The sequence below is a fragment of the Budorcas taxicolor genome, chromosome 18 (assembly GCF_023091745.1).
Source record: "Budorcas taxicolor isolate Tak-1 chromosome 18, Takin1.1, whole genome shotgun sequence".
NCBI lineage: Eukaryota > Metazoa > Chordata > Mammalia > Artiodactyla > Bovidae > Budorcas > Budorcas taxicolor.
The window spans coordinates 49,504,633-49,524,985 of NC_068927.1; the positions used below are offsets into that span (position 1 = coordinate 49,504,633).

General features: G+C 50.9%; 1 protein-coding gene across 1 annotated transcript; it reads right to left on the bottom strand.

Annotated features, from left to right (window-relative positions):
* Window positions 1–1,119: 1,119 nt before the first annotated feature.
* Window positions 1,120–14,876, bottom strand: RASGRP4 (RAS guanyl releasing protein 4). Its single transcript, XM_052656235.1, has 17 exons — window positions 14,854–14,876; window positions 11,644–11,828; window positions 11,133–11,235; window positions 10,945–11,010; window positions 10,185–10,316; window positions 9,945–10,098; window positions 8,330–8,503; window positions 6,999–7,115; window positions 5,932–6,207; window positions 4,135–4,215; window positions 3,951–4,055; window positions 3,598–3,716; window positions 3,343–3,487; window positions 2,194–2,230; window positions 1,957–2,091; window positions 1,722–1,834; window positions 1,120–1,276 (listed from the first exon to the last, which is right to left on the bottom strand). Exons 1-17 carry the CDS (start codon window positions 14,874–14,876, stop codon window positions 1,220–1,222), a joined length of 2,022 nt encoding a protein of 673 aa, XP_052512195.1. The 3' UTR covers window positions 1,120–1,219.
* Between the last annotated feature and the right edge of the window lie 5,477 nt (window positions 14,877–20,353).

A 20,353-nucleotide genomic window follows, 5' to 3' on the forward strand; every position in this document is an offset into this window, starting at 1 on the left:
GTTTGAGGTGACATTGGACGTCTCTGTTCCCTGGGTCTGAACAGGCCCCTACTGCTCTGACCCTTCAAATTCCGTTCTCTTCAGCAACAACCTTTGCTCCTGTGGGCACGGGGCAGGAGACAGGCAGGCATTGGACAAACATCTGTCAGTAACCAGTGTGTGCCAGTCCTGTTCTAGGCATTGGGGATACAGATAATAAAACTCCCTGGTCTCCTGGAGTTACCTTTCTGGTGAGGAAGGGCAGACAAGAAAGTTTAGTTTGTCAGATGAAGAAAGGGCTTTGGAGAGAAATAAAGCAGGAAGGCAGGACTGGGGGACTATGGGGGGATTGCAGCTTTGTGTGATCCGGGGAGGCCTTACTAAGAAGGTGATACTCGAGCTAAACCCCAGAGAGGGAGCCAAGTGGACCCCCTTCCTGGCAGAGGGAGTGTCCTGTGCAAAGGTCCTGAGGTAGTGTTTGGGGGCATGATCAGGGACCACTGGGGCCAGTGTAGCTGAAGCAGGATGAGTGAGGGGGTGAGTGCTGGGAGGTGGCAGCGGCAGATCATGTGGGGTGAGGCACAGTGAGAACTCTGGTTTCCCTGAGTGAGATGGAGCCACAGGAGGGCTCTGAGCAGAGGAAGGGTTTGATCTGACTTAGGTTTCAGAGGCTCCCTTCCTGTTCCACCCTTTCTCTGACCTTCTCTCCCACCTCAGAGTTTGGAACTCTACCCCCTGTCCCCTCTGGCTCCTGACCCATACTGACATCAGTGCAGTATATTGGTCAGTAGCTTCCATGTGAGAGGCAGACAAACTGGGTATGAGTCCTGACTCTTAACACTCACGAGTTCTGCCCCCTTTGGTGAACAGTTTGACCTCACTGAGCCTGTTTCCTCATCTGTAAAATGGGAATTTAAGGACTTGGCAAGATGATGATGTTGTTTAGTCACTCAATCGTGTCCAACTCTTTGCGACCCCATGGACTATAACCTGCCAATCTCTTCTGTCCATGGAATTCTCCAGGCAAGAATACTGGAGTGGGTTGCACAGATATCACATGCAAGAAAAGGGAATACAATTAACAGCCACTCTGATGCAAAAGAAGAAAATAACTTTCTTTTGGAGTAAGAGATGACAGAAGCTTCAACAAAGGCAGTGTGGATGGGAAGGAGACGGAATAACAGGACTTGAGACTGACTCTGGAGGAGGAAGTGGGGAAGAGATGAGACCAAGGCAACATCTAGGAGTTCAGCTTGGAGGACTTGGTGGGTGGTGAGGCCTTCACTGGCAGAGGGACCTGGAAGGAGGATGACATGGGGTGACGTGGGGAGTGTACGATGTTCAGGTTCACTGCGGGGAGAGCCTCCCCGACGTGTCAAAGTGAAGTTTCTTTAGCTCATTCTGAGACGTTGCTCTTTTGATGAGTGGAATTTACTCCAATATTTATTAATGTCTGATCTGTTTGGCCTTAATCTTGACATCTTATAGTTTTCTTTCTGTTTTTCTTCCTAAACTCACTTTTTCTTTTGTACTAGGGGTTACCCCTTCCCCTCCCCACCAATATACTGAAATTGCTGTCAACATTAAAAATTAACCCATATCTACACCCTCCCACCCAAGCAGTTGAGGACTTTTGCATCGTTTCACTTTTCCTGTGCTTCCCCAAGTCTGTCTGGGTTCCCCCAGGCAACTAGGCTGGTCTCCCTGTATCCAGTTGGGGGTAGGGGGTAGTTCCTCCTCACCGTCTCTGGTTCCCAGGAGGGGTGTGGGGACTCTGTCTGGGTCCAAGCATGGCGAACATGGCACCCAGTCTCAGGTTCCAGGGATAGCGTGTAGGAGAGATTGTCCTCGGAGCCTGTGTGTAGGGGTGCAGGTGGGAGGGACATAGGTATGATGGGAGAGGCCTCATGACCTCGGAATGAATCCCCATCCGTCCACCAGGACCCCTTCCCAGGACTGCCACACCCTGGGTCTTACCACAGCTGGCCTGGGGAACTGGAGTGGGTGGGGCAGGGGCTTCTGGGGGACTCGCATCACCCTTGGCCCCTGGCCTCTTCTTACATTCCACCTTCACTTGGTCTCTGCAGTGTCTGTGGCAACACAGCCCACAGTCTGGAGGAAATTCAGAGGTTAGTGCCAGAGGCCCAGTCCACGTCCCCCATTCTTCCAGCTTGCAGGTCCTAGATCCCCTTTCTCTACTGATGCTCCACTCACCCCGACAGCGGTAGCCTTGCTTGGTGACACCCCAAAGCTGGGAAGAGAGAGCAGAACAGGTTACCTAGGCTAGGAGAGGGAGGGTTGTGATTGGGGTAGGGATAGGGACTGTCTGCAGGAAACCATCCAGGTTTTGGAAGTGCCCAAGGCTAGAGGCCTCTGTGGGGTCTGGAAGACTAAAGGAATTTGGAGATTTGTCTCAAGTTTGGAGAGTCACCTATGATATGAGAATCGGACAAAATCTGGAGTTAATAAAACATACATTCTATGGGCAGGGGTTGTGTCTGTTCTGTTTCTGCCTGTCCCCTTCCACCCCCGCCCAGAGCCTGTAACTGTGCCTAGCACCCTGGAGGTGCTCAGTGTCTATTCAGTGAACGAAACAGTGAATTTGGAAAGCAATCCAAGGTTTGCGAATCGGTCTTGGTTTGGAAGTGAGAGATCTGTCCATTCCACAGACTGGAGGATAGATTTCCAAATCCAACTGGTTTTGGAAATTGTACAGAGTTTGAATCATCCGGGGCCTAGAGACTTGGGAGCCTGATTCAGTTTGCAGATAATCTACCCATTCAGTCCAGTGCGTGGATGCTCAGTTGTATCTGACTCTTTTCGATCCCATAGACTGTAGCCCGCCAGGCTCCTCTGTCTGTGGGATTTCCCAGGCAAGAATACTGGAGTAGGTTGCCATTTCCTCCTCCAGGGGATCTTCCCGACCCAGGGATCGACCTTGTGTCTCTGGTGTCTCCTGCATTGGCAGGTGGATTCTTTACCACTGTGCCACCTGGAAAGCCCTTGTTATCCAGGATTTGGCAATTATCCAGGATGGAGACTGTCTGGGATTTGGGCATTGTCTAGACTTCAGCATTATCCAGGGTGTAGGGAATAGCCATTATTTAGGGTTTCTGTGAAGTGTTTGTTGTTAAGTCACTCAGTTGTTTCTGACTTTGTGACCCCATGAACTGAAGCACGCCAGGGTGCCCTGTGAAGTACGGGGACTATTTGAGGGTGGAGGATTTTCCTACATATGGGGATTATCTGGAGCTTGGGGACTGTGAGCGCCACAGGGGAGGGTTGGCTTTCCCAGCCCAGGCTGTGAAGAGTTAGGGTGCTCCAGGAGGGGTCCCTCAGGGTGACGGTGGGCAGAATGCTCACGAAGCCACTGCAGCTGTCACAGAAGGTGGGCTTGCGGAAGGTGACCTCCTGGAAGGTGTGCAGGAAGGCCAGGCCCAGCTTGGAGCAAATGGCACTGGCCCGGAGCAGGTATCCTGTCAGCTCCTCACGGCTGAAGGAGCCGCTCCTGGGGGAGAGACTGCACTTTAGCAGGCCTGGCCCTGTTCTCTCAGACCCAGGAGCCCTGGCTACCCCATGTCCTCATCTTAAGGGAACCCAGGAGTCAGGAGTACCTACCCCTGGCGGGGGGGTGGGTGAAGCCCGTGGCAGGCGAAGGGGAAGTTGCCTGAGAGTCGCTCAAAGTCCTCCTGAGAGATGGTGCCGCGGCCGTCAGGGTCATAGTTCTTGAACACAGACTTGGGAGGAGCATGAGAAGGGGAGAGTAAGGTCAGATCAGGGGCCCCACCATTATCTTATTTTTTAATCTTCTGTCCACACCCCACGGCATGTGCAATATTAGTTCCTTGACCAAAGGTCGAACCCATGCCCCCTGCATTGGCAGTGTGGAGTCGTAACCCCTGGACCACCAGGGAAGTCCCCGGGGTCCCCACAGTCTTAGATCCCTCCTCCGGCTCAGGGCTCCTCCTCACCTCCACCAGCTGCTCCACATGCCGACCCAGAGTGACCGTGTCAGGCTTGGGCGTCACACCAGGGGCCCACTCCACCACCAGGGGCGCCTTGAAGGGGGAGGGCGGCTGGGGCAGGGACAGAGGGGCACAGTTAGTCAGGGCAGAGGCTTGGGCTGGAGGTCAGAGGTCAGGGCTGGGGTCTCACCAGACTCTTGGGACAGCGGGGCTCCCGGGCGTAGGAAAGCTCATAGATCTCATCCTCCGTGTAGAAGAGATCCAGGGAAAGCTGGGGATGGGCAGGATGTTGAGGACCCTTCTTGTCTCCATCCTCCTCCCTGCAAGCTAGGACTGCCCAGACCCCCAATCTCCTCCTCTTTCCAAAACCCCTTTCTCCTGGGACCCCCATGGTCCTCTCTCCCACTGAGCCCCCATTCACTTTCCATACCGCTGGCCTCCTAGTCCAGAAACACCATCTTCTCATTGAGGTGTTCTTTGTTGTTTGTTTGGTTTTGATCCCATTTAGAATTGCAAACCTCTATCGCTTTCCATTGTCTGTTTCTGCTGTAATTTTCTCTATAGCACCTATTTCCTGAAAGACCATACGGTTTACTTATTTACTTTTTTCACTGGCTATCTCCCCGAGGAAGTCAGCCCCACGAGACAGCAATTTTTTTTTTTTCTGATGCGCACACTGCTGTGAGCCTAAGTGCCTAAAGTAATGCCTAGCTCACAGCCGGTGCTCAATAAATATTTGGGCTGATGGCCTCAGAGCCAGCAAAGCATGGCAGCTTAGGCACCAATCATCAGAGGGCAGGACCAGCTTCGGAGGCAGGCCCCACACGTAGAAGGGCCTTGGGTTCATTTAAGGCCCTCTGTCACCCTCTTGAAATTCTCAATAATTTCAAACAAGGAGACCCACATTTTCAATTTGCTGGTGATCCTGACTTAGGATCTGAAAGTCAACTTTTCAGCCTTTGACTACATGGTCCTCCAAATCCCAGTCTCTGTCAATTTATCACTCTTTAGAAAGAAATCCTCTATCTTCCTATCTATCTATGTAAAATAAAATATAGCCAGAACTGCACACTTGCAGTCTTGGGACATAGTGTGATGGTTAACATATGTTAACACTCATGTTCTGAAGCTGGCCTGCTGTGGGAAAGGGGGCGAATGACCTCACCTCTGTGGGCCTCAGTTTCCCAGTCTGTAGAATGGGCAAATAAGGGTCCCTTCCTTGTAGGCGTGTGAGGACGGAATGAAGTGCTCTCTGGAGACTGTTTAACATGGTGTCTGGCACACAGAAGATGATTAATAACTTATTATCTTTTTGCTTAGGTTCCTGAATATGTTATAGCTTGGAATTTTGATCTGTTGGTGTGAGAAGCTCAGAACCTTGAAGTTCTGAGCCCAAAGCAATTCTGGACCTAAGATCAATGGATATTTGAGTTCCTTGGTGAATTGGGGGAAAAAACGCATTTTAAAAAATTTATTTATTTGGCTGTGCCAGGTCTTAGTTGTGGCATGTGGGATCTTTAGTCACAGCGTGCAGACTCTTAGTTGCATATGGGATCTAGTTCCCTGACCAGGGATCGAACCTGGGCCGTCCTGCATTGGGAACTTGGAGTCTTAGCCACTGGACCATCAGGGAGGTCCCCCAAAATGCATTACTTATATATAGCTCACTGTGTTCCAGATACTATTTTAAGTACTTTGTGTGAACTGTATGAGTGATATTTACATGAATTATATTATAGATTCTTTTCAACCACTCTCTGAAGTACATCCTATTAGTATTCCCATTTTGCAGTTAAGGAAACGGGCTGAGGAGTTAAGTGACTTGCCTGAGATCACACAGGAAAAAACAAAAACAAAACTTACAAGCTCTGGCTTCAAAACCCATGCATTCCAGTGCTATTCTACTATTCTGTCCTGACCCTCATCCACCAGGACCCTACAGGCTCAGTCTCTGGGAGCTCAACCAGGGCAGCTCAGGGCAGCTCACCGTGAGCAGGTGCAGAAGGTCCTCGCTGGCACTGCACGGGGGGCGCTGTTGCTGCAGCGCTGCCAGCTCCTGCAGCCGCAGGTAGAGGCTGTTGAGTTTGGGCAGGTGCAGGCGGCCATCAGGCAACCTGTCAGGCTGCGCCTCGTTCAGGGCCACCAGATCCTTGAGGTGCACACCCAGGACAGGCAGCCGGAAGTCCGTGCAGCCAGCCCAGGTACGGCGGTAACGGGCGTAGTTGTTGTGGGCTGCCAGGAGCTCTGTCAGCTCCAGCAGGGCCTGTGTGGGAGGGGCATGGAATGGGGGAGGCTGCCTCTGTTCCCCCAGCTCCCTGAAGGGGAGTACCCAGCAGTCTGTGGTGTGGCTTCGGACCCCCAGGGGCCCAGTGGCATTTTGGACCTCTCCCCAAGCCCCTCCATATCCCACACTGGCTTCAGCACTATCCAGACTGCTCTTTTTCTTGGGTCCCCATCTCAGAAAGGCCCCACTATCTCCCATTCCCCAGCCCAGAGTGATTTTTCAAAAACCCAACTCTGATCATGGGTACTGTCATCTTTCCTAACTCCCCACTGCCCTCTAGATAAAGACCAGACACCTTAGCTGAGCTTGCAAAAGACTCAATAGAATCCTCCCTGGCCCCCTCCCTGGGGCATCTCTAGCCTAATATCCTGTCACGTCCTGACCTCAGCCACACACCAGACTCATGGATGACGCACTCTCCTTAAGACACTTTCAGGACACCCCAACCCATGCTCCTCCCATGGGTAGCCCAAATGTTGGTATCCTTGAGGACATGATTTCACTCCCCACCTAGACTGCAAGTTCTCTGTTAGCATCTCTCATCTGTCTCCCACCAGTGCTGCTCAGGACCAGACACTCAGTAGAGAGTCATCAGCACCATGGGTGAAGAGGGAGGAAGAGTGACAGAGGAGGACAAAGCCTGGGGGTCTGTCCGATTTGGAGGAGCAAGGTCTCCAGGGCCCCTGGGAAGGGGTGGAGGGGGTTGGGAAAAGTGTGAGGGCTCAGGATAATTGATCACTGGAACTTTGGGGAGGGCAGTGGGAGTTCACCTTGGTGCTGTCAGGGCTCAGGTGGGCATGGGAGTCCTTGAGTCTGGAGATGGCACTATGACAGAGGCCGCCGGTGACTGCCATCAGCGTGTTGAAATTTTGCAACTGGAGGAGCCTCTAGGGAGGGAAGGTGATGCAGAAGTGGTGGGTACCACATGGAGGACAGGTAAATTGGGGGTTCAAGTGACAGCATCCCCCGAGCTGAGATGAAGTCTTAAGCATGTGTGTGTGGGGGGTGCCGTGTAGGCATCAGATAGGTGAGATGTGTCAGGCAGGAGTGGGCCGCAAGCAGGTATGTGGGCATTACCAGGGGGTCATGCAGACGATAGACTAATGTGAGGTCAGATGAAAGTAGGGGGAGTCAGGCGAGTATGGGGAGTTGGACCAGTTTGGGGACTCAACAGGTCTGTGTCAGGCGTGGAGGATTCAGAGAGAGTTTAGGGTGTCAGGCAACTAGGCGGTCTCTGCCCTGGGAGTCAGACAGGTGAGAAGGGGCAAGAAGGCCTGTGCTCTGGGCAGGAGTTAGGGGCCGGGCAGAGGTGAATGGAGCCAGAGTCATACGGAGGGGTCAGGTAGATATGAGAGACAGGTGCGGGGTCAGCCAGTCACCAGGAACAATAGCCTCACCCTCCCCTTTTTCAAGTTTAAGAGCGGAGGTCGCTGGGGGGAGAAGGTGGGGCCAAGGAAGAATCAGATGCTCAGACTGAGGAGACCCCAGGTAGAGGCCAGAACCTCTAAGTCTAGCGGGCCAAAGAGGGGAAGCGAGGCATGCAGAGACGCCAGAGGAAGGGCGTGGTCTGCGAGGAAGTACGCAAGGGGGCGTGGCCACGCTGGGGGAAGGAGGGCTTCCCTTTTCTCCAGAAGGGAGGGAACCTAGGAGGAGGGGGGAGGGGAGGAAGGGGGTTGGGGGAGGAGGGAACAGCGGGGCCTAGGGACACCGCAAGTGATGGGGCCGGATGCTGTCATTGTCCTGAAGGGGCAGCTGGGTCCTAGGGACCGGGGCAGGGGAAGACGCAAAGGTGGAGGCAAGAAAGAGCCTCCTCTTCCGTTGCCCTGGCGACAGAATATTTGGGCATAGGGCTTGGGTGACGGGGTCAGGACGAACGTCGTCACCTGCCACCTCTGGGAAGAAGGAGTGGGGCCACGGCGGGTTTGCGTGGTGAAATCAAGGCCGGGGAAGAAGTGCCATCACAGTCCTGAGTTAGAACGATGGGACTGAGGCTTCTGGGGCATGGCCAGGGTGGGACGAAATGCTGCAGGGCGGGGCCAGGAGATGGTGACGTCACAGGCCGAGAGCCCCGCGGGGCAGGTGTTCAGAAGGCGGGCCTCACCTGTGCCACGCGGATGAACTTGTCCAGCACCTGCGCTCGCTGTGCAGGCCCGGGACGGCTCAGCACCATGACCTGCACCCAGCGGGATACGCTGTTGCTGAGACCTACAGATCCCTCTAGGGTCGGGCAGCCCCGCACAGAGCCCTGCAAAACGTAGTCCCGCAGGTCCTGGGGCTGGGGGAGAGGTGGGCGTCAGGGTGGGCCCTGGAAAGCTCAGGCCCTAACCCTCACTCTCCCATCCCCCCAGCAGTCACGACCTCCGATGTCCTAGCCAGGCCATCACATGTCCCTGACGTCACCATGGCCCCTTTCATCTGAGGAGAAACGTTTAAAGAAAGCTGGGCCCTGTTCTCAGTCCTCTGTCACAGCCTTACAGCAAGTTGATGAATACTATATGATTCCCATTTTACAGATGAGGTCATTGAAGCACAGAGAGGCTAAGTAATTTGCCCAGGGTCACACAGGCTCAAGTCACAGTGGGAACTCAGTCTATTGCCCTTAACAGTATACCTGACTTGTGTACAAAAGAGGATACAGAACTAACTGCTATTTGTTCTGCACAAGGGGTCAACATTACATACCCACGTCCACTGCAGTGTACAGTCAGGAAATTTTCACATTAAGGAACCAGATCCCCACCTACCCTCAAAATGATGTCAAGATGGCAATAACTAAAAACATATATAGTTTGAATGTGAAGTTGCTCAGTCATGTCCAGCTCATAGTTTGAAGCATTTTAAATAATCATTTGAGTAGGTAAAATATGTCAAACTATGCCAATTTCATATGCTTCAACTGGATGGCATTTACACTGGATCAGACACTGATCCTATGAAAATGAGTGTTAGTCGCTCAGTTGTGTCCGACTCTTTACGACTCCATGGACTGTAGCCCGCCAGGCTCCTCTGCCCATGGGATTCTCCAGGCAAGAATACTGGAGTGGGTTGTGGTTCCCTTCACCAGGGGAAATTCCTTACCCAGGGATTGAACCCAGGTCTCCTGCATTACAGGTGGGTTCTTTACCATTTGAGCCACCAGGTACCTATGAAGCAGGAACTAAGCCCCCCTTTTACAGCAAACAGGCCAAAGCACAGTGTATTTAAATGCTTCTCAAATAAATGAACAATTAATAAAAATATTTTGAGCACTTACTATGTGCCAGGCACTGTGACAAGCCTTTTAGAAATATTTATTTATTTGGCTGCACTGGTTCTTAGTTGCAGCATGTGCGATCTAGTTTCCTGACCAAGGATCAAACCTGAGCCCCCTGAATTGAAAGCAGAGTCTTGGCCACTGGACCACCAGAGAAGTCCCCTGTGATGAGCATTTTTAAATGGACATATTAGTTTAATTTCCCCAATGAGCCAATGAACTATTATGACTTTTTTTTCACACATGAGAAAACTCAGTCCCAGAGAGGTTGAGAAACTAATTCAAAGTCACACAGGTTGGAAGGGGCTGATGAGATTTGAACCCTGGGGGCTCTGTACTCAGCCAGCTTAACTTATTTTCCTGTACCCTCTAGCACCCAAGTTTGACAGTTTGGGTCCTCTCAGTCCTGCCAGGCCCTGCTCCACCCTAAGCCATCCCCAGCTGGGAGGAGAGGGGTCCTTACTGTGATAGCCTGGAAGGACCGGAACTCCAGGTAAGTGAGATGCTCTGCCAGCTCCCCAGTCTCCAGGTGGTCAAAAATCAAGGACACTTTGCACTTCTTGCCCAGGCCTGGGCTGCTCATGGGATGTGGGGGGCCTGGGCCACCCGGGCTAAGCCTATGGGCAAAGAGAGGCAGCGTATTAGAGGGACTCAGGGTGGGAGGTGTCAGGGTGTGGATGGGGAGGGGAAAGGACTGACTCACCGACTGGAGAAGTCTCCTAGGCTCTTCTGGACTGAGTTACCCTCCTGCTCCACAGTGGCCCAGAAGCGGCTGATAACCTCTTCTAACTGGGGGTCCTGGTGCATCGTCTCAGGGTGTTGGGTCAGCCAGTACCTGGGGGTGGTTTAGAGGTGGTAGGATGGGGCTGCGGGGAGGGACGCAGGTCTCTGAAAGGGGTCTCGGGCTGAGGGATCTCTAGGTGCTGGGCTTGGGGGTGGTGACTCTAAATATGTACAGGGGCGTCTCTGGAAGGCCAGGGTTCAGAGAGGCACCAGGCTGGGAGGAGCTCTGGGAGTAGGGCTGGGGGCCTCTTATTACAGGCTGACAGATCTATGGAGGATAGACTGGGCAATCCTGGGAAGTGGTTCGGAAGCACAATAGTCGGGGTGGGTCTCAGGGACTAGGCTGGGGGCCTATGGGGTGAGATTTTGGGGTAACAGGGTGAGTGGAGTCTTAGAAGCTAGGTGAGTATATATATGGGAGGTTTCAGCAATTTCAGGAATCTGAGCTGGAGGTCTTGGGGTACTAGCTGGGAAAGGGTCCATAGTATCTGGTCAGGCATCTCTAAGAGGTGAGGGTTCTAAGGAGAACTGGGAGGTTTTAGGAAAGAAGCCAGGGGGTTCTCAGAAGTGGGATGTAAGGGAGTAGGACTGCATAGTCTCTGGGAAGTGTTTTTTTAGAGAGTGGCAGCAGAGTGAAGATCCTGGGTCATCATGGGCGTGGAGTCTTGGCCCAGGCCTACCTGACCAGGTGACAGATCTGCAGCTGTCTCAGCTCCTGCGTGCTCCCTGTGGCCTCCTGGTACTTGAGTTCCGGTCAAGGCTCGGTCATCCAGCATCTCAGACCTGACTGCTCACCCCGGCCCCACAGGCTCTCACGTCTCTGTCCTCCGCCCTCCACCCACTGCTTATGGCCCAAGGAGGATATAAGGTCAGCAGACGGGCAGCAAAGTGGGCAGAAGGCAGCACCCAACTGTGCATGGCAAGTACCATGTTGAGAACGTGGTCCCCACGGCGCAGGCTGCCAGCCGAGTCTGCAGGCAGGAGAAGGGGACTCTGGGTCAGAACGGCCCCTGCTGGACAGCCTGGTTCAAACCCCAGTTCTACCAGTGACTCGTGTGTGAGCTCGGGCACACAGCCTGGCCTCCTTGTGCTCCAGTTTCCTCGTCTGGACTGTGCATGGACCAACATCGTGCCTGGCAAGTCATGCTGAAGATGGAAATAAGAGTCAGACCCCCCACCCCCCGCCAACCTGCCGCCCCGTCCATGCAGGTCAGGAAAATGAAACACAGGTATCTCTTGTGTTCTGACTACAGTGATTGAGATTCATTCCACATACTCCTGCTCTGTTTTTGTACCCCTCAAATTGAGCCCGGAGAGAGGTGGGTGCCTGGCCCAAGCTCAGACTTGGGGGAGGCTGGCCAGGGAGGGGGAAGACTCACCAAAGGACTGAATGCATTTCTCCAGCAGCTCATCTTCGCTGCAGCCGCCCTCGTTCAGCATGCCCAGAGCCATGGAAGCCATAACCTTGCTGATTTCCCGGGGGCTGGGGCATGTCTTGTGGCGGCGGGCTGGTCGGGGCCGGCCCCGCCCCCCTGTCTTGCCTGGGCATTCCTGGTGGGACTTCCTGTGGGAACATCCCCTGGGGATTCATTTGAGCTCCTTCCTTTAGGCAGACCCCCAGCGTTCTTCTTGACCCCAATGCCCCAAGGCAACCTGGGAGAAGCTTCCTAAAGGCAAGGGGCTGGCATTAGTCCTGACCTACATTGGATCCATAGGAGAAAACCCCAGTAGTCCAGATCATGGGAGCCATCTCCTACAGGTAAACTCCAAGGGAACCAGGGGGAAAACCCCGAAGGCTACCCTGATTGCCCTCTGAGGGAATCGTGGGAGAAGACCCTCCAAGGACTAGTAAGGACCCACCAGGAATCATAAGAACTCTCACCACCAACCACTGCCCCTGAATTCCCCTTGACTGTGTGGTCCCAAGACCTCATTGAAGAGACTTCCTGTTGGCAGATGGGTTACTCCAGACCTCCCAGGGAATCATGGAGAGAAGATCCCCAGAACTATTCTCGTCCTCCCTAGGGGGAATCATGGAAGGTTCTGCCTTCAGGGCCACTCCTCAGAATTCCTCTTTGCAGGGCTTCCCTGTTGGCTCAATGGATAAGAGTCCACCTGCCAGTGCAGGGGACTCCAGTTTGATCCCTAGACCGGGAAGATTCCACGTGCCATGGAGAAACTAAGCCTGTGTACTACAACTACTGAGCCCATGCACAACTATTGAAGCCTGTGCACACAGCCGTGCTCTGCAAAGAGAAGCCACTACAGTGAGAAGCCCAAGCACCCCCATCAAGAGTAGCCCCCTGATCGACAGTGAGCACCCCAATCAAGAGTAGCCCCCTGACCGCCGCAACTAGAGAAAGCCAATGCAAAAAAGCAATGAAGATCCAGTGCAGCTGAAAATAAATAAATTAATTAAAATTATTGAATTTTAAAAATTGGGGGAAAAAAAAGACAGAAAAAAGAATTCCCCTTTGCCTTCCAACAGCCACCCCTCCTCCCCTGAGCCCTCAGGAGGGAAGCAGACCCCCGAGATTTCATTCCTCTCTTCTCTCCCTCTCCTTGATCCCACTAAGGTGACAGATCCCCCTCCCCCAAGCCAGCCTTTCAGCAGGACTGGAGTCTCAGCTATGAGCCTGGGTCTCTAGATTTGGAGCCTGGAGAGAAGATATGGGTGCAACGTGGCCTCATCAGGGCTCTTCAGAGCTGGGTGCGGTCCCTTGGGCTAAGGCAGCTTCAAGAAGTTTAAAAATAGTCCTCACTCTGCCTTTCGCCTCTCTGAGGCTCCTGTTCTAGTTGGGGAAGGAGGGTAATGGGGAGACAGGGCTGGTGAAGGAAGGAGGGAGCAGAATCCAGGCAGAAAGCCTTGGCTTCCACAGGAGTCAGATAAAACTGGGTTGGAAGGACTTCCCTGGTGGTCCAGCAGTTGTCTCTGTGCTTCCACTGCCGGGGGCATAAATTCAATCCCTGGTTAGGAAACTAACCTCCTGCATGCCTAGAGGCCAAAAAAAAAACCCCACCAAAAACCAAAAAACTGGGTTGGAGAAATTTGTGCTGGCTGTGTAACTTTATGTTAATGACATCATTTCTCTGGAGCTCAGTTTCTTCATGTGAAAAATGAGAGTCATCTTGGGACCTTCCCCAGGAATTTATTATGAACATTCAATGCCCTGCTCTTCAAAAGTGCTAAATAAGGGATTAAGTTTGCTGAGGCTGTTAAGTGGCCAGGGGTGGGAAAGTTAGATTTGAGATGCAGAGAGAGAATGTGATGGAGCAAACTGAAAGCCAGGCTAGGGAGATGGGGGTGAACAGAAATTGGGAGACTCTCATAAAAAGGGCACTGCTATGTCCCTGGAGCATCCTGCTAAGTCGCTTCAGTCGTGTCCGACTCTGTGTGACCCCATAACGGCAGCCCACCAGGCTCCTCCGCCCATGGGATTTTCCAGGCAAGAACACCGGAGTGGGGTGCCATTGCCATCTCCGGGCATCCTGAGGGCTCAGTAAATCAGTACTGAATGTTGTCGAGTAACAGCTGGCATTATTGAGCACCCACTGCATACCGGGCAGAGAGGTAAACACCTATCTATAGATCAGGGATTTTCAAAGGAGGTCCAATCCCAACAGCATTACCTGGGAACTTGACATAAATAGAAATTCTCAGGCCCCACCTCAGATCTACATCAGAAACCTTGGCGGTGAGCCCAGAAGCCTGTGTTTTAGAAGGCCTCCAGGCGGTTCTGATGTGTGCCCATGCTTGAGAACCACAGGTCTAGGCTCTACCACTGAGGGCTTATGAGCCCATCTGAGGAGGGGCTATGACTGATCTACTGACTGAAGAAGAAACTGAGGCACAGAGTGGGCAAGTGACTGACTAGGGTCACACAGCCAAAGAATGAGGCAGACAGGTCTCCACCACTAAACTCCTGGATATTATAGGGGAGGGGCCTTTTGCCATCAGAGACAAACCGGGGGAGGAAGGAGAAGCTGCCTAAGCTAGGGACGCAGCCACCATTGCCCCTGTGAGAACAGAAGGGCAAGCTTCTCCAGGTTATAGAAAGCCTACTCTAGAACCTGCGGGCACAACCAGCTGCTAGGCCTTTACCTTCCGACTGTCTGGCCCCCACCTCCCCCGCAGTAGCATCGGGGGACAGCCAGGAGTCGCTTAAGAGGCAGGGAAGCCGCCTTGCCCCTTGGCACACTCCCCTCCCCTAAGGTAGGGCCCTGCAGGAGTCTGGAGTTTCCAGTCCAGCGGGCAGCCATGAAAACCCCCGGGAGGACAGAGACACCCAGCCCAGGGAGCCAGGATGACTGAGGGGTGTGAAGGGTGCGGGGGCGAATGGGATCAGAGCAGCTCGAATGCCAGCAGAGCTAGGATAAGACGCAGCCGCCCGAGCCAACAGCCCCAGCCCGAGCTTTCTCTGGACACCCCGAAGCATCTTTCCACCTGGCGCCCCCTGCTTCCGCGACGGCTGCGAGAGTAGCTCGACACCGTGCCCCCCTCGTCAGAACCTTCCTGACCTTCTCCTGCAGCCCGAGAGAGACCCAGGGGCTCACGGAGCTCCGGGTCTCCTTGGGGAGGGTCCTCTCACCTCTTGCTGTCTTTCCTGTTCATGCTTCCTGGAGGGGAAGGGGGGTCTTATAAGAGTGAGGCTCAGCTCCTCCCCCCTCACCACTGCTCCAGCTTCTTAGCCCCTTGGGAGCTGGGGCCTCCTCGGCGCTTGGCAAGGAAAGAGGAACTGCCCCTCCCCACCCAGCCCCAGGCCAGGGGGAAGGAAGAGGCTGGGGAGAGACCAAAGGTCCCCCCTCCCCCCACTTGGGGATCCCTTCAGGCTGAGGTTTCCGGTGCTGCCGGCCCCCACCCCCAATCACCCGGCGGGCTCTCTCTATCTCCCCCATCTTTCGATCTCCAGACCCCTGATTCTCTGTTCTGTCACTGTCATGCTTCAATAAAAGCCCTTTTTAAAGAAAATAAGCCTAATATGACACATTTATGTACACACACTCAAAAGAAAAGTCTGTATTTCTGTCAGGACATACGTCTAACAATGCACAGAAGTTTGATTGGAAAGTCACAATACATGGTATTTTGTATATTTCTTCTTCTATTCCTTTTATTTCTAGCTTAGTTTTAATGCCATTTATGTCCCCAGAAAACATTTTCACTCTATTGCTTTTATTGTAAGAAAACCTCATGTAGCACCTACTGTATGCCTTACACTGTTGTAAAGGCTTATATTAACTCATTTAATTGTCATACCATCTTAAAGACTGTTAATATCAAAACATTGCAGGTGGACGCTAACCCCCTGGGAGCCCCCACCCTATCCCACTGTCCCTCTTAGGCAGGGCTGACACATGGTTGGCTTTCATCTGACCTGTTCTCTGTGAGTTTGTTTAAATACACAGAAACATGCTCATAGAAACAGACTTTTCTTTTGAGTATGTGTGCCTTTTTTTCGTTTACCTAAATGTGTCATGCTTGGCATATTTTTAAATGGAAGTACAAAGAAGAGTCAAATCATAAGTGTTTAGGTTGCTGAATGGTGACAAACTGAATACGTCCATGTGACACAAATCAAGGGAGAGAATCTTTCTGTTTCCCATAAGCCCCCTTGTGTTACCAGCAGCCTAATTTCTAGCAAAGTGGTTTTGCCTGGTTTTGAGCTATATATAAACTGAATCAACTATTGTGTCAGGCTTCATTCATTTAACCCGGTGTCTTTGTGATTCTTCTGTATTATATTTAGTTGTAGCTCATTATTTTGGTTGCTGTATAGTCTTCCATCGTGTGATTAGTTCATGATCTATTGACTGGTTTTTCTGTCATGGACATTTGAGTTGTTTCCAGTTTGGGGTTGCTGTGAATAATGTTGCTGTGATCATTCTATCCCCTGTCTTTTGGTGAACGAAGCAGTGCGTAGTTCTGTAGTGTAGATATCCGGGAGTGGAGTAGTAGTTGCAATATGATTCTGCCAAACCTAGTAAATGAGTCCATTCAACCAAAGCTCTCATATAAGTCTATTTTTAAAAATATTTATTTATTTGGCTGCACCAGGTCCTAGGTTGAGGCATATGGAATCTAGTCCCCTGACCAGGGATTGAACCCAGGACCCTGCATAGGGCGTGCAGAGTTCTAGCTATTGGACCACCAAGGAAGTTCCTAGGAGTCTATTTTTGTTCCTTTCTTTTTTCCACTGAGAGAAGTCACCATGGATTTTTTTTTTTTTTTCAGACTGGAACATTTAGACAAGTACAGAGTGCATTCTCTTTAACTTTTCCATTCCATGCCATGTGATACGGTTTCAGACCCTCTCCAGCTTTTTCCTCCTCCTGCATTTTCTCTTCTCTCTCCTCCAGTCTCAAGGATGCTCTCTGTGATGTGCTGTTTGTGACTCTCAGCCAATCTCCTTGGCACCTGCTTCACACAAGGTGATGTAACGGCCCTGACTGAACTGAGCTCGTAGTGAGAAAGTGTCTCCAGGCCTCCTGGACTCAAAGAAGGATCAAGGAGTGAGATCGGAAAGCTCTGGGCACCGGTATATACGTGTGCCATTCCATGGCCCTCAGGGATGGTTAATACCAGCAATAACACCAGCAACCACAAAGGAAAAGACTTCTCAAGCAAACCACAAAAAACTTATGAGGCAGAAAAAGGGTGCATTTAATAACATCCAAATAAAGATTTCTTTTAATTGAGGACACTGTGGAACAAATATCGAATGACAGAGAGGAAAAACTATATTTAAAATGTCTAAAATCAATAAGAGGAGCTTCCCTGGTGGTCCGGTAGTTAAGAATCCACCTTCTAATGCAGGGGATGCCGGTTTGATCCCTGGTTAGGGAACTAAGATCCCACATTCTGCGGAGCAACTAAACCTGCAACCGCTGAGCCTGTGTGCTCTAGGGCCCATGCGCCACAGCTAGAAAAAGCCCACACACTGCAACAAAGACCCAGCAAGGCCAAAAATAAAAAGGTAAAATCAATGAGAAGAATATCCAGAATGTATATAAAAAAGGAACAGCTGCAAGTCAGCAAGAGAAAAAGATAGCCAATTCTGGTAGAAGACTGGGCAGAGAGGATGAGCAGGTGAGGAGGAGACCCAAAACTCTGACAGGCACCTGAGCAGATGCTAGAAATTATTGGTAAGGGATCAGGGAAGGGCAAATTAAAAGAACAGTGAATCACCCTATTGGTCTGGCAAAAATTAGGCCTTGGAAAAAGGCCAAATAGATGTTGGGACTGTGGGGACCTCGGGACCCTCCTTGTACTGATAGCAGACAGCCATTCCTGAGGGCCACTTGGCACTGAAAGTGAAAGTGTTAGTCATTCAGTCGTGTCCAGTTCTTTTCGACCCCATGGATTGCAGCCTGCCAGGCTTCTCTGTCCATGGGATTCTCCAGGCAAGAATAATGGAGTGGGTTGCCATTCCCTTCTCCAGGGGATTTTCCCGACCCAGGGATTGAGCCCGGCTCTCCCGCATTGCAGGCAGCTTCTTTACTACCTGAGCCACCAGGGAAGCCCCAACTTGGCAATATGGTCAAATCAAATGTGTGCATAGAGCTGTGACCCCCTCACTTAGCTCCTGGATGTGCATCCCTTGGTTCCACTCAGGGACACATACTAGGACATTCACCACAACATTATTTGGGGAGAGCTGGGGGCAACCTGGGTGTTACCTTCCCAGATGAGAGGGTGAATAAACAGAAGCAGACCGTCACCAGAAGGGCCTGCAAAACTCCAACAGGCATAGACAAGATGTCCACGGAGCAATGTGGGTGGGTCCTAAAACACGCAATGGTGACTAACAGGAGAAAGAAATGCTATTAATATCTTATGATATAATGCCCAATGACACAGAATAATTTTCTGTTATATACACAATTCTAAGGAAAATCTTAGATACTTAATATACAAGTGTGCATTAAATAGTGTACAACAGATAAACATGTAATTGGATAACATAATTACATTAGCCTAAATATCTAATTATATAATTATGCATTATACCATCCAACGATGTGGTACAAGCTCGTGTGCCATATAGTACAGTTGTATCAGTAAATCGGTATTTATGTAACATGTAGCAGTCCATTATACACAACTCTCTAGGTATCACTATAATTTTATTGAACTGCAAGATATTGTTTTGTATAGCTTAATGGATACCGTTTCATGTTAATGATATTTTTGTTTCCCCTGCACCATATGGCATGTGGGATTTTAATTCCCTAACCAGGGACTGAATTTGTGCTGCCTGCAGTATAGGTGCAGAGTCCTAACCACTGGACCACCAGGGAAGTCCCCCCAATTTTTTTTTTAATATTGATTTATTTGGCTGCACTGGGTCTTAGTTCCAGCATGCAGAACCTTTTAGTTGCAGCATGCAACTCTTGGATGTGGCATATGGAATCTAGTTCCCCAACCAGGGATTGAACACTGGGCACCCTGTATTGGGAGCACAAAACCTTAGCTACTGGACCATCAGGGAAATCCCCCAATAATAATTTTAATAGATCCCTTTATCAATCAGTTACCATGTGGTAGGCTCTGATTGGTTTCCTCATGGAATCTTCACAATCCTAACTATCCCAAATTAATCTAGTGGACAGATGAAGAAACTGAGGCCCAGAGGCAAGAAGTTAACTGCCCAGCAGGAGGCCCAGGTGTGTGTGGCATCCTACTTTGGGACTTCAGTCCCCACAGGAGCAGGAAGGAGCTGGTTGCCCACCTCAGGGTTCCCGAACTTACAAAGCCCAGGGCCCTCATCTGCATAAAGGGCGGCCCAATTAGTGGCCATGGGTGGCTCAGGCAGCCCCTGGTGAGATGAGGATTAGTATTCTAGGGGATGTAGCCTGGCTCTGCTAAAGTGTCTTTTTGCTATAACTAAGAGATTTTATGCAAATATAAGAGACAGTATAGTAAAATGGTTAAGAACCCTGGCTCTGGGGTCAAATTCCTGGCTCAGCCTCTGTATGACCTTGGGCAGGTTGCTCTACCTCTCTGTGCTCAGTTTATCTGGAAAATGAGCACCATAAAAGTACTGACTTCCCAAGATTATTGTGAGGACTACAGTCATCCCTCAGCAACTGTAGGGGCTTGGTTCCCAGACCTCCTTGGATACGAAAATCTGTCCCGTTTTTGTATAAATGGTGTAGTATTTGCATGTAACTCACACACATCCTCTGGCAACATTTAAATAATCTTTGTGCATGTGTGCTAAGTCATTTCAGTCATGTCTGACTCCTTGCAACCCTATGACCTGTAGCTCGCCAGGCTCCTCTGTCCATGGGATTCTCCAGGCAAGAATACTAGAGTGGGTTGCTATGCCCTCCTCCAGGGGATCTTCCCGACCCAGGGATCAAACCCAAGTCTCTTATGTCTCCTGCATTGGCAGGCGGATTCTTTACCACTAGCACTACCTGAGAAGCCCAAATCATCTTTAGATTACTTATAATACCTAATACAGTGTAAATGCTATGGAAATAGTTGCAGGCCTGTGCCAAATTCAAGTTTTGCTTTTCAGAAACTTCTTGAATTTAAATGCATGCTCAGTCTCTTCAGTCATGTCTGACTCTGTGCAACCCTATGAACTGCAGCCTTCTGTAGGTTCTTCTGTCCATGGGATTCTCCAAGGCAAGAATACTGGAGTGAGGTGCCATGCCCTCCTCCAAGGGATCTTCCCGACACAGAAATTGAACCCACTGAGTCTCCTGCATCTTCTGCATCACAGGCGGATTCTTTACCACTGAGCCACCCAGAAAGCCCCTGAATTTAAATATATATGTATATATAATTTAAGTATATGTATATAACTTATATACAGTTGGTTGAATCTGCAAATAGGAAACCCACAGGTATGGGGAGCAGCTGTACCTTATTTATTTAGGTCATGTCCTTAAAACCATACATGGCAAGGACTATACATGTTTAATTTCCCCTCTAAACAATGTAAATAGTGACAGGATTGTTGTGAGAATTAAAAAATGACATGCAGTGAAAAGGTCCTAGCTCAGGGCCAGCCACGCAACAGGTGCACAAAAGACATCTGCTATGGTTAGTACCCCTTCCTCATCAGTTTTTATAATAGT

Excerpts from the sequence above, each read along its gene's own strand:
- RASGRP4 (XM_052656235.1), bottom strand. The coding sequence starts at position 14,876 with ATGAACAGGAAAGACAGCAAGAG. Across the intron at positions 4,056-4,134 it reads CCCGCTGTCCCAAGAGTCTG|CCGCCCTCCCCCTTCAAGGC; the intron begins GTGAGACCCCAG and ends TCCCTGCCCCAG. Across the intron at positions 2,092-2,193 it reads GCAAGGCTACCGCTGTCGGG|ACTGTGGGCTGTGTTGCCAC; the intron begins GTGAGTGGAGCA and ends AATTTCCTCCAG.